Source organism: Pieris rapae, chromosome 6, assembly GCF_905147795.1.
Source record: "Pieris rapae chromosome 6, ilPieRapa1.1, whole genome shotgun sequence".
NCBI lineage: Eukaryota > Metazoa > Arthropoda > Insecta > Lepidoptera > Pieridae > Pieris > Pieris rapae.
In genome coordinates, this window is record NC_059514.1 from 580144 (window position 1) to 592696 (window position 12553).

Genomic DNA, 12553 nt, shown 5'->3' on the forward strand with positions numbered 1-12553 from the left:
AAAAATGTGTGTATCTTTATTTCTGGTTTTATACAACTAAAATAAAGTCAAAGTTTTGTTAGCAAAGCTTGCTTTTTGGACTTTGTAAATTCTGGATATTATATTAAAATACTATGCTGGGTATTGCAAAAAATATTTAATTATTAGCTTTAGGTAGTATTTTGAATGTGATATAAATGATCTCAGTGTGCCAAAATAAAGCAAATTTAATTTGCAATATACATTCCATTAAATTTTAAATGTCATGTTTAATAAATATTTTTCTTCTTTAAAGTTGTTTTATTCACATTTACCAGGCGAGTAATTAATATATCAAATGACAATGCCAATTTAATAATAAAGAAAACATTGCAGATTGCATCTGGTAAACAATTACAATAAATAAAAAATGTCTTTCCGCATTCACAACAATTTTGTTGCCAGAAACAAAATAATTCTACTTAAATGTTGCCATATTTATCTCGTAGTAGTATTAAACTGAGAATAGTATTCGTCAGTCGGAGTATTGTTATAGACTACTTCTTTATAGTATTTCTCTTTCTCTTTTTGCTGAAGAGCCATCAATTGATTTTCCTCCATAAGCTGGCGAGCGATCTCCCTAAAATATATTATTTGAAATGGTAATTCAGTTTTTTCTTTAATATAATCGATATTTTTTATGTTATAATTGTGGCAATTAAAACAAACTTATAAAAAATCTGATACAAACTTGAAGCGCAGTCGTATTATCAGAGAATAACACGATTGGCTATTTCTTAAATAAATCTTTTTGTAAATAATTAGTTTATAAGGTTTAAGACAAGATATACCTTCTCTTTCGTTGGTCAACGATGTCCTGACTCGCCACCTCTCGTTGTATGGATTTTGCGAGTGCCTGCCATTCAGCTTCCATCTTTTCCTCAGCTTCGCGTTTTGCCTTAAATTAAGTGAGACAATGAATAAAATGTAACTTTATAATTGTACGAGAAATGACTACAGTCAGTGACAAATTAAAATAGAAAGTATTAATAACCTAATCCGAACGCCACAACATTAACATTGCTTTAAATAACAAATATACGTGTAAAGAAAACACTTTTTACCGGATCGAAGCTATGTATTCTTAAACTTATAATTATTAAACAATTTTAATTTTTTCCGATGTTTAAAATTATGTTAAATAATTATAAGTTTAATAATACATAGCTTCAGTCCGGTAAAAGGGAATTCTTTAAATGTGTAAAACCTATGTTATTAAAAGACAATAGTATAGTAACGTGTGACAATTGACAAAATAATGAAAAAGTATGTTCACCTTTGCTGCAGCCATTTGTTCCTTTTGCGCAGCATAAAATTTCTTCAACTCTTCCTGATTCATCCCCTTGTACATAAAGCCGATGGCTCTGTTAAGGAATAGTAATTACTACGAATATATAAATACAATCACATTTATTAGAAACTCGTCAATGTAGTCGAGTCTTATAACACAGTATTTAAATTGATTTAGTTCAGAATAAGGGGGTTAGAGCCTCGAATCTGACATCCGACATGATATTAAATTATAAATAATAAACGTAATATACATTTTAAAAAGTATAGTAAAACAATTAAACAGTTTTAAGTTACTTTCGTTGTAGTAGTCTTAAGTAGCCTCTAATTGTGGGGTCAAGTGACTTAACCTACTTGTACTAAGAACGAAATTCGTAATTCGCGAAGTACTTGATACGAATATAACCTGTTTTTCCCAAGGGCACTTTTGGCGACGTCAGGGTTCTCAGTGAGCATATCCGATGTTAGATTGTTGTACATCTCAGCCGTGTTGTCAGCCTCCTCTTGCTCTTTCATTATTTGCTCTAGCTGTTTCTTTTCAGCTGCCTGATGAGTTATAAGGACGATGTAACCAATGCATATTATAAACATACACCATTGGTTACACACGCAACTCATTTGATCGTAATGAATATTTTAGACATAGACATAACATTTATTACTAACGAAATACACATACACACACACACAGAGACACAAAATAATAGACAAAAAAAAATAACAAAAAAGTAAGGAAATAAAAAAGGAATAAGGTCTATAAAAGGTACATTTTAAGTGTGTAATGTGTGTGCGTGTGATTATACTCTCACTCTATCACTTAACATCAGGTGAGCCTCCTACCAGTTTGCCCCCTGTTCTATAAAAAAAGCAGTGGCAGCAAAAATGTGGAGCAGTATTCCACGGCGCTGGTCATTCTGCCCGAGACCACAACAGTTAGTTTGCAGTCAGATTTAAAAAATAAAAATATATAATAATATCATGTATTTAGTTATCAGGTTAACCCCTACCATTGTCCACTTTTACCATTATCCCTACAACTGAATATAACTGTCCCTCTTGACTTTAACTTATTTATTATTATATATATTATGTATCTGCGGCCACCAAGTAAAAACTAGACATTATAATTATTTAATGTGACATAGTTTATTGACAATTCTGTTACCATATACTCACTTTCATAAATACTACCTAGTGTCGAAATTCATGAACCCAAAAGTCTTTTATTATACTTTCGTTACAAAGTAAACGTTTAATTTAGCAATATTTGTGTTGTCAAGGAACGTTATTGTCTTTATCTGAATTTCTTAAAAGTTTCATAGTTACCAATGCTTCGTTGTACCGTAGGTTGGCCTGTCCCAGCCGATATCGACACTCTCTCTCCAGTTTATCTAACTCACTTGCGCGCGCGTCTCTTGCTTTAATCGCCATCTGGGGAAAAATCATGTTTCGTTAATATATAATAATAGAAAAATTAAGCAGTTATTCTAACCGGTTTTCATTTAAAATTTTATCAATGCATGAATACTTGCCGTAGAGACTGAATGTGTGACCGGCCAGGACTTGAAACACAATATTTATATGAGTTTTTATTTACCATATACGCAGCTTCAGCGGCTTTCCTCTCCTCCTGTGCTGCCTTTCTCTCCTGCACTTGCTGTTCCAGCCAAGCATTTTTCTGTTCCGCCATTATTTTCTTTCTTTCCTCATACTCCAAATCTTCACCTTCAAACCTGGAATAAACCCAAAAAAATCGAATAAAAAGAATAGAAAATTTCCTATAAATACAATATATTTCTAGAGAGGTAATTCCCTACCTAGAGAAAAGTATGCTAGTATGGTTCTGTTATAAAACTTGCGGTCACTAGTTGTTACCCTGAAGACACGTCTAAAATACACAAAACTGAAGGACTGGCGACACACTCGCGAGCTCTCTAGCGGTGAGTAGGTCCATGGGCGGCGGTATCGCTTAACATTTTGTGCGTTTGCCCAGTTCTATAAAATAATTCGTATAATTTTAAATTTAAACGAAACTCATTTTATTTTCATTAAAAGGGTTACCTTTTTTTTATAATGAATAGTACATTATTTTTCAATGTAATTTGCAGAAATTTATTTTAGCCGTAGTTTATTTATGTTTTTGGGTAAGTTAATAAAATAAACATAAAGGTTTCCAGCCTAGGATACCAGGCCTAAACAGCAATTGGCACTGGTCTAAATAACGGGCATGTTTGCCCCGATTTCACAAACCTACTTTTGAGCACTAGACATCCCCACTGGTTCCCCATCAGACGCTCTTGGTGGCAGCTGAACTTTCAAGACATCAGGGTTGTTGAGATCGTACTCCCTGCGATCTTCCAGTCGTTGGTAATTCTTTCGAAACTCGTCGATTTCTATGTTAATCCGGCGTCGCTCCTAGATATAAAATATTTAGTTTAGTTATAAACCCTGTAAGTCTTGGAAACGTTGATGATAATTGATATTGATAAGTCTCTTAAGGACTTTCTTATAATTGTGTCGGTTTGTAAACTCCATATTATGTAGCCTTAATAGTAAGTTTAATACTTAAGCGCAGAAATATATTATAACTACTGTAGTGTATTGGCTAAATAAAGTGTTGCTTGGTTGTCTCATGCGCCTACGTCACGAGTCAGTCGTCAACCGTCACCCGAGCGGAGCGGTTGTGTTTAAGACGACTGTATAGTGTTGTGGTGTTGGTGAGCCGTAATACTCCAAGAGGCAGGACATTACATGTGGCGACGAGGAAAATAATAAGTACACATTTGTGGAAATAAAAAGGGGAAAGATAGTGAAATAAGTGACGTCATTCCCAGAGTTCTTTGCCTATAATTTGCTATGAACCGGTTGTTTAAATTATTCGCTATTGATACCAAAACAATTGCATCTTCACTTCTTTACGATTGTAGATAATTTTGTTCTTGACGGAAATATGAACAGCACTTACTTTGGTAGGTATTGCTTTAATATTTCACCAGTGTTTTGCTTATATTACAATATTTATTAACATTGTACCTACATTTAAACGGTAAACAGCAAAAATCTACTTATTACTACGTTATTGAGCTAAGAAAATAAAGAAATGAAAACCTAACCTAGGTTCAGCTAAGTTAAACTACGATTACCTACTTGAATGTACAATTGTTTTGTAACACCTACCAACGTAGTGGGAGAAATATATTGTAGTATGCTCGTGTTTAAGTCATGTTCCTATTTGTCTACAAAGATGGCAAGGCTCAAATACAACCGGTGACCGTTAAATCAGTGGGTACCTTCCTACCTAACTAATACAGAGTAATTGAATTTGTTTCACAAATTGAATAAAACTAGGTATGTGGTTGTGATTAATACTGAGAAATAAAAGGGAGTATCTAGTCAAAGCAGTTGGAACCGAACTGATCACTAAATTGATGTCAGTCAATAAAACAAAAGCTTTGCAATAAAATTATTACTATATGAGGTAAGTAGGTACTAACTTAGCAGATTAAAATCTGATAATTAAATTTATATGTTTGCTGGTATGGATGGCTTAAGTAGATTTATGCGGATAAAAATATAATCCGATCATTAAATTGATACTAGTAAATGAAACAAAAGCTTTACAATACAATTATTATTGTATGAGGTTAGCATGTACTATCCTAGCAGATTAAAATCTGATAATTAAATTTATATGTTTGCCGGTATGGAAGGCTTCAGTAGATTTATGCGGATAAAAATATAATCCGATCATTGAATTGATACTTGTAAATGAAACAAAAGCTTTACAATACAATTATTATTGTATGAGGTTAGCATGTACTAATCTAGCAGATTAATCTATAAAAAAATCTGATAATTAAATTTATATGTTTGCCGGTATGAAAGGCTTCAGTAGATTTATGCGGATAAAAATAGAAATAAAAATAATCCGATCATTAAATTGATACGAGATGAAAACATCTAAGATAAATTATAACTGCAGATACAAAGGTATCTGAATCATTAAATTGATATGAGATGAAAGCATCTAAGATAAATTATAACTGCAGATACAAAGGTATCTGAATCATTAAATTGATATGAGATGGAAGCATCTAAGATAAAATATAACTGCAGATACAAAGGTATCTGGATCATTAAATTGATACGAGATGAAAGCATCTAAGATAGATTATAACTGCAGATACAAAGGTATCTGAATCATTAAATTGATATGAGATGGAAGCATCTAAGATAAATTATAACTGCAGATACAAAGGTATCTGAATCATTAAATTGATATGAAATGGAAGCATCTAAGATAAAATATAACTGCAGATACAAAGGTATCTGAATCATTAAATTGATACGAGATGGAAACATCTAAGATAAAATCTAACTGCTGATACAGAGGTATCTGAATCATTAAATTGATTATTCCAGGTCGCTCTAAAGATGTCACTCCTTTCACTGGAACAGTTCGACTGCAACGGTGAATCTACCTCGATGGGTGCACGATGGGAGCGATGGAAACGAGCACTATTAATTTACCTCGAAGCGTCGAACATTGATAAAGACGTAAAGAAAAGGGCCTCTCTTCTACATTTCGGCGGAATAGACTTACAGGAAGTATTTTACAACATCCCTGGGGCTAATGTCGAACCAACTGAAGGCGAAGACGTGTTTGAAGTAGCGATATCTAAACTTGATGCCTACTTTGCACCAAAGCAGAGCAAAGTTTACACTTTACACAAGAACCTGACGAAAAATTTGAAAAATTTGTTTTGAGACTGAGAAAACAAGCTGATAAATGTCAGTTTGCTAACAGAGATGAAAACATTATCGACCAAATAACGGAAAAATGTTTCCTACCCGAACTGAGGAAAAAGATATTACGGATTGGAGATGAAATTACATTAGAGCAAGTAATAACCGAAGCAAATACTCTTGAAGTTGTTAATAAACAATTAGAAGAGTTTAAAACCCCGCTAAAATCAATCGAGAATCAAGAAGTAAACAGGATAGATAGTAAATTTAAAAGGAACTTTGATACATCAAGGAATGTGGAATATGGATGCGGTAGATGTGGTAATCTTAGACATGCTGGAAATGATACGAACTGCCCAGCAAGGGATAAAGAATGCCTAAAATGTGGTCTTAAGGGGCATTTCAGACAATACTGCCGAACGAAACAGACCTTGAAACGGAAAGGGGAAAGAGAATATAGATATGAACATAAGAAAGGTCGTTTCAACAGGAAGAAGAATGAAGTTAATCAAGTGGGTGAATCTTCTAACAACATAGTACATAAAGACGGAGAAACTGAGTATGTTTTTCATATTGATGACGATGTGTAAATATAAAAGAAAAACCAAGTTAAGGTGTATAATCAACTTTTAAAACCCGATGTTACATTTATAACTTATGGTAGCTCTACACCACTGAAAATAAAAGAATCATTTGAAGCTCAGATAAAAGTAGGACTAAGATCTGTACACTCAACTTTCTATGTTTTATCGATGGCGCTAGAAATCTTTTAGGAAAACTTCGGCACATTGGGAGTTTTGATAATTGGATTAAATGTAGAAGTGAATCAAGTAGATTTCCAGATTCAACAATGTATTAATGAACTCGCCAATAGATCAATCAATCCCTATACTTTTAGAGGCTAAAATTGAAAACAAAATTGAAGAACTTAAATACCAAAGGTATATATAGCGGCTCAAAAAAGGCGGCTAAAGATATAGATATAGTAGGATCTTCTAAATAGGTGTCCCCTGTTGTACCTGTTCTGAAAGAAAATGGGGAAGTACGTCTTTGTTTTCACATGCGCCGAGCTAACGAAGCCATTGTACGTGAAACTGAAACAACTTGCCAATTGCCGACAATGCACAAGTTGCTACCAAAAATGAAAAATGCAAAAGTATTAAAAAATGAGATAATTAAGACACGATAATAAAAAGTATTTCACCAACTTAAAATAGATCCGGCTTCAAGACACAAAACCATCTTTATAACCAGTAAAGGCTTATTCAGATACAAAATTCTCCTGTTTGGCATATCATGTGTCCCAGAAAATATTAGAACGCATGCCTTTAGGTTGTGAAAGTTTGGTAAATTACATTGATGACGTTTTAATTTATGGAAAGGGCTCGCTTGAACCTGATTCGCCTTTGGAAAAAGTAATATCTATTTTAAATGAGAATAATATAGTGATAAGAAATGATAAATGCTGTTATAGAATGAGAAAAGTGAGCTTTCTAAGACACGACTTGTCAGGAGAAGTGGTAAGACCATTGGAAAAGTATATTGTTACAATAAAATAATTTAGAGCACCTAACACTACCGGAGAGCTACAAAGTTTCTTAGTTCTTGTTACTTATGTCAGCAAATGGATACCCAACTATGCTACGGTAACAGAACCTCTTAAGATCCTACTAAGAGACAAAACAAGATCGAACAGACATAACTGAAAACTGGGGGCCAGAATAAAAGTCGTGTTTTGAGTCGTTGAAGGAAATCATGACCAATATTTCTAGCTTAGGGTATTATAATGTTAGCGATCGTACGATTGTCGTAGCAGATGCCAGTCCACAAGCACAAGCCGTTGGAGATAATATTTGGTCCTAAATCTTAACTATGTGTAAGGATAGAGATCAAGAAAGAAAACAAAAAAAAAAAAAGAAAAAAAAAGAAAACGGAGACAGGAAACGAAAGGCTGAAGAGTGTGATTTAATACCAGGAGACAAAGTGTAAACTTATAAAAAAAAAATATATGAATAAAGAAAATAAACTAAGCTTAGACTACAATCCAGAAACACGAAAGGAGGAGATATCACGGTAAGAAACGATGAAACCGGTCAGACTCGAAGAAGGAACGTTGTGCAATTGAAAAGAGTTCAAAGGGAGTGTGTGCCAAGATCAAAATGAATTAACGACGAGGAAATGAATGTTGAAACTTGACCCGAGTGTAGCTGCATAAAACTTGAATTTCATTAAATATGTTTGATTCATGTGAAATCCATTATATACATAAAGCGTAGTATAAGTTACATTAATAAGTATTAAGAGAGATTAAATCAATAAAAATAAAAATAAATTAAACAAAAAAGAGATGTAGTGTATTGGCTAAATAAAGTGTTGCTTGGTTGTCTCATGCGCCTACGTCACGAGTCAGTCGTCAACCGTCACCCGAGCGGAGCGGTTGTGTTTAAGACGACTGTATAGTGTTGTGGTGTTGGTGAGCCGTAATACTCCAAGAGGCAGGACATTACAACTACCTTCACTAACTACAGAACTATTTCTAAGAAAAAATGCAGAAAATTGACATTGGTTTTCCCCATTCCAATACCTCTTGTTCCCTCGCTTCAAGTACCACCGCTAAATTGCTGTCCTTGATCATTTGTTTAGCAAATGCGAGATCATTCTTCTCCTGTTCATCTCTCTCAACTCTTTTCTCCGCCACCTGCCGCTCCAAGAATGGTAGGTCGATCTGGAATATAATATTGAAGGAACTTTGGTGGTTTAATTGGTCTTGATTCATGCCTCCAGCTTATAATAGACACGGGCTGCATTATACATTAGTAGGGGTACAAATTATAATCTATCATATTGATGCTTGCAGGCTGTATATTGTGACAAATAGATATTAATTTAGGTAACACTATTTACACTTATGAACTTTAAATCAGAAATATACGTATTTTAATTTCTTCTAATGTTACATTTACTATCAGTTCTAATCTTAAATCGGGGGCGTAGAACGGAAGAGAAGAACTTCCAATAAACTCTCCGCCACTGTTTTTAATTGCCAAGTTTTTCGTTTAATGGCAGTTTTATATTTTTAAACCTTTAAGCTGTTCGTAAACGTTTTTATTCGATAAAAAACTAACCACCATGACATAGTCAATCTACAGAAAAAGAGAAAAGAAGACGAAACGAGTCGTTTCATTCGACTCCTTTCTGTCGGATGGAGTTTATACAGGTTTCGAAGATCTTTTATTCATTAATTAATGGAATTGGAAAAATTGTACTTACACCAATCTTTCGATTTCGAGCATTGAAGATTCTTGATCTTCTCTCTAACTCGCATTGTCTCTTTCTCTCTCTATTTTGGGCTTCTTTCCTGTCTTGTTCGTTAGATATCTGAAGTTTCATCATTTTTAATGCGAAAAATAATCAGCTAAAACACCAAGTCAAAAATATTCCTATAAATGATCCAACAAAGTATGTTGTCATGGTTACCAGTGGTCGATTAAGAAATCTTTAGAAGTTAAAACGAGTTTCGTTATATCTTATTCCTGGAATATATCTACCAAGATTGAAGACCTACCTTGATTTAGTGGTAGCTTGTGTAAAACTGATCAATGTAGGATTCAGTGACGGATCTGACTATGCCCTATTCTTTATGCGAGCTTGAAACTAAACAATTTAGTACGTATACTACGTACGAAAAAATAAAAGAATGGAAAAATCAAATGACAACAACGAAATTGAAGATAATTTGGTAGAAATTAAAAAACTGGCAACATCACGATCTATGTGGCGGTGACCAACAGGGTGACCATTTGTGGCAGATTTCTGCCATTTGGGCAGATTTGGTACCTAAATTTTAACCCTGGCAGACCAAGCTGACGATTTAAAAAAGTGGCAGGATTTGGCAGATTTCAAAGAAATCCTAATTTTTTTTAAATACGTTTGAATGTATGTAATTCTATTTACTTAGAATACTTATAATTTTCTGTCTTATTATTTCCTTTATTTTTGAAGTGAAACTTCTTTAGAATCGTTGTGATTTCAAACCGGATGCAACGAAAAAGCGACAGTAAAAAGAGACAGAAACATTAATTCATATGATTTAACGTGGGAGAAAATGAGATAGATAAACTTCTTTCGAATCGTCGTGATTTCAAACCGGATGCAGCGGTAAAGAGAGACAGAAACATCAATTCATCATATGATTTAACGTGGGAGAAAATGAGATAGCAGGCATTATACAGCCTCTCTTTACTGCCGCTTTTTCATTTGATCGAATTTCAAACTTTCGATGTTTTAGTTTTTCCCAAATTAAAAATTTATATTAAACTTATAAATTAAAATTTATCATTAAAATATACTGTTTTAAAAGAACACACACATTTAGATAATGGAAAATGATTAATTTATATATGATTAATAATAAAAAAAATGTTTTTGAAGGTTTCACTTCTACCATGTGTGAATTGCACATATGTTTTTTTATTATGCATTTAATTGGTAGGAAATCATTTACTGAGGTGGCAACTTTTGTTTCTTGTCCTATGCCAGATAACACGGGAATCCCCGTTTATTCTGTTTTTATGTAGGTACGCCTTACGATTATGAACGGTAATGAATCAGTAATAAGGTTTATTTTCTTAATGATATAACTGATCGAGGTTCAAAACAATGTTTGTTGTTTTGTCTACTCACTACTGCCACGTTATTCTCATTTGGCGTTGTGGTGCAGTGTCAGTGCGTTGTGTATTCCGTGCATGATGAAGAGAAAATACGAGCGTTCGTACCGACCTGAATGGGAGCAAGATCCTTTGCTTTCGTCCTGGATTTCCAGAGCAAAGGAGGATCCTGATGTTGCGTTTTGCAATTGTAAATTAGTTACAAGATTGTCTTCATTAAATTTTTTAAGAAATCTCCAATAGAAGAGGAAGTGAAAAAAGCAGAATTTAATATCTGTGCTATGTTAGTGGAACATAATTTACCGTTCCGATTAATGGATCATTTAAGTGAAATTATCTCAAAATGTTTTCACGATTCGGAAATTGCCAAGTCCTTTTCCTGCAAGAGAACTAAAGCAGCAGCGGTAATGTATAATGTTTTAAAGCCAGAGCTAGAAGCAGAGATGCTTGCCGATTTAAAATCATGTGAAAACATTAAAACTCGTACACCAATGTTTTCCTTAGTTATAGATGAGACCACAGATGTAACAACCACATCAACGCTTGCAGTTGTTACCAAATATTATTCCAAAAAAGATCTTCAGGTAAAAACAAAATTTTTAACTTTGGTGGACTTGCAAGGAGCATCAGCCCAAGCTTTGTTCGATTCACTTTCCAAGGCGTTAATCAATGCTAACCTTAACATTAACGATGCAATTGGTTTCGGAGCTGACACTACTAACGTTATGTTTGGCGAACAAGGTGGTATTATTGCCAAAATAAGATATGTAAATCCCCATTGCATATTCATTAAGTGTGTATGTCATTCTACTGCTTTGTGTGTATCTCACGCCAGTAAAAACTCTTTACCAAGGGCTATTAATCAAATAGTGCAAGAGGTTTATGGATATTTTGCACATAGTAGTAAAAGGCAAAGGGAATTTGCTGAATTCCAAGACTTTATTGGCACTGAAAAGCATAAAATATTAAAACATTACGAAATTCGATGGCTATGTTTGCATGCATGTATTAAAAGAATTTTGGAGCAATGGGATGCCCTCAAACTTTTTTTTCAATCGCAGTTTCTGGAAGACAAAAATATTTCAGCTGAATTTTTATATAATAGTTTGAATGACAAGATATATAAACTTTATTTTTATGCTTTGGATTATATACTGCAAACAGTTAACAAACTGAACACTATATTTCAAGGAGATTATACGACAGTCCACACAGCATTTAAAGACATTTCCGAGGTGTACATGAGCCTTTTGAGTTGTTATATGAAAGGTAATTATTTGAAAACCACAGATCCACTTTGTATAGATCCAAAATCTAACGTCAACTTTTTACCTTTAAAAGATTTGTATTTAGGTGTGAACGTTAGTAAAGAAATCGGTCGTCTATCTGCAGATGTTAGTCTTAAACCTGGAATTCAATCTTTCCTTCAAAGAATGCAAACATTTTTTATTGAACTCTGTAATCAGTTAAAAACACGTTTGCCACTGACTAATCTTTTTAAAGACTTACAATTTTTAGACCCGCAAAATGTTGTTTACAAAGATTTTGTATCAACAGTAAACATTGCAAATAAATTTCCCAATATAGTAGATGAAAATAATCTTCAAAAAGTTGACGACGAATTTCGACAAATTAAATTTGACAAAAGTGTAACCGATTTGTTGGAATCTGGTGGGAGTAGCACCAGTACAAATTTAAGTGTGGATAAATTCTGGGGAGCGATTGGGAAAATGCGTGATGCAAATGGAGCTCCAAAATATACTAATATTGCAAACTTTGCAAAAGCTCTATTAATTTTGCCATTGTCAAATGCCTCTTGCGAAAGAATATTC

At 33.6% G+C, this 12553-nt stretch overlaps 1 protein-coding gene across 1 annotated transcript; it reads right to left on the reverse strand.

Annotated features, from left to right (window-relative positions):
• Positions 1-332: 332 nt before the first annotated feature.
• On the reverse strand, positions 333-9543 carry LOC110997202 (RIB43A-like with coiled-coils protein 2). Its single transcript, XM_022265246.2, has 9 exons — positions 9325-9543; positions 8639-8779; positions 3563-3723; positions 2906-3041; positions 2635-2739; positions 1715-1854; positions 1295-1382; positions 810-916; positions 333-598 (listed from the first exon to the last, which is right to left on the reverse strand). The coding sequence occupies exons 1-9, from the start codon at positions 9445-9447 to the stop codon at positions 457-459; spliced, it is 1143 nt and encodes a 380-aa protein (XP_022120938.1). The 5' UTR covers positions 9448-9543; the 3' UTR covers positions 333-456.
• Positions 9544-12553: the final 3010 nt, after the last annotated feature.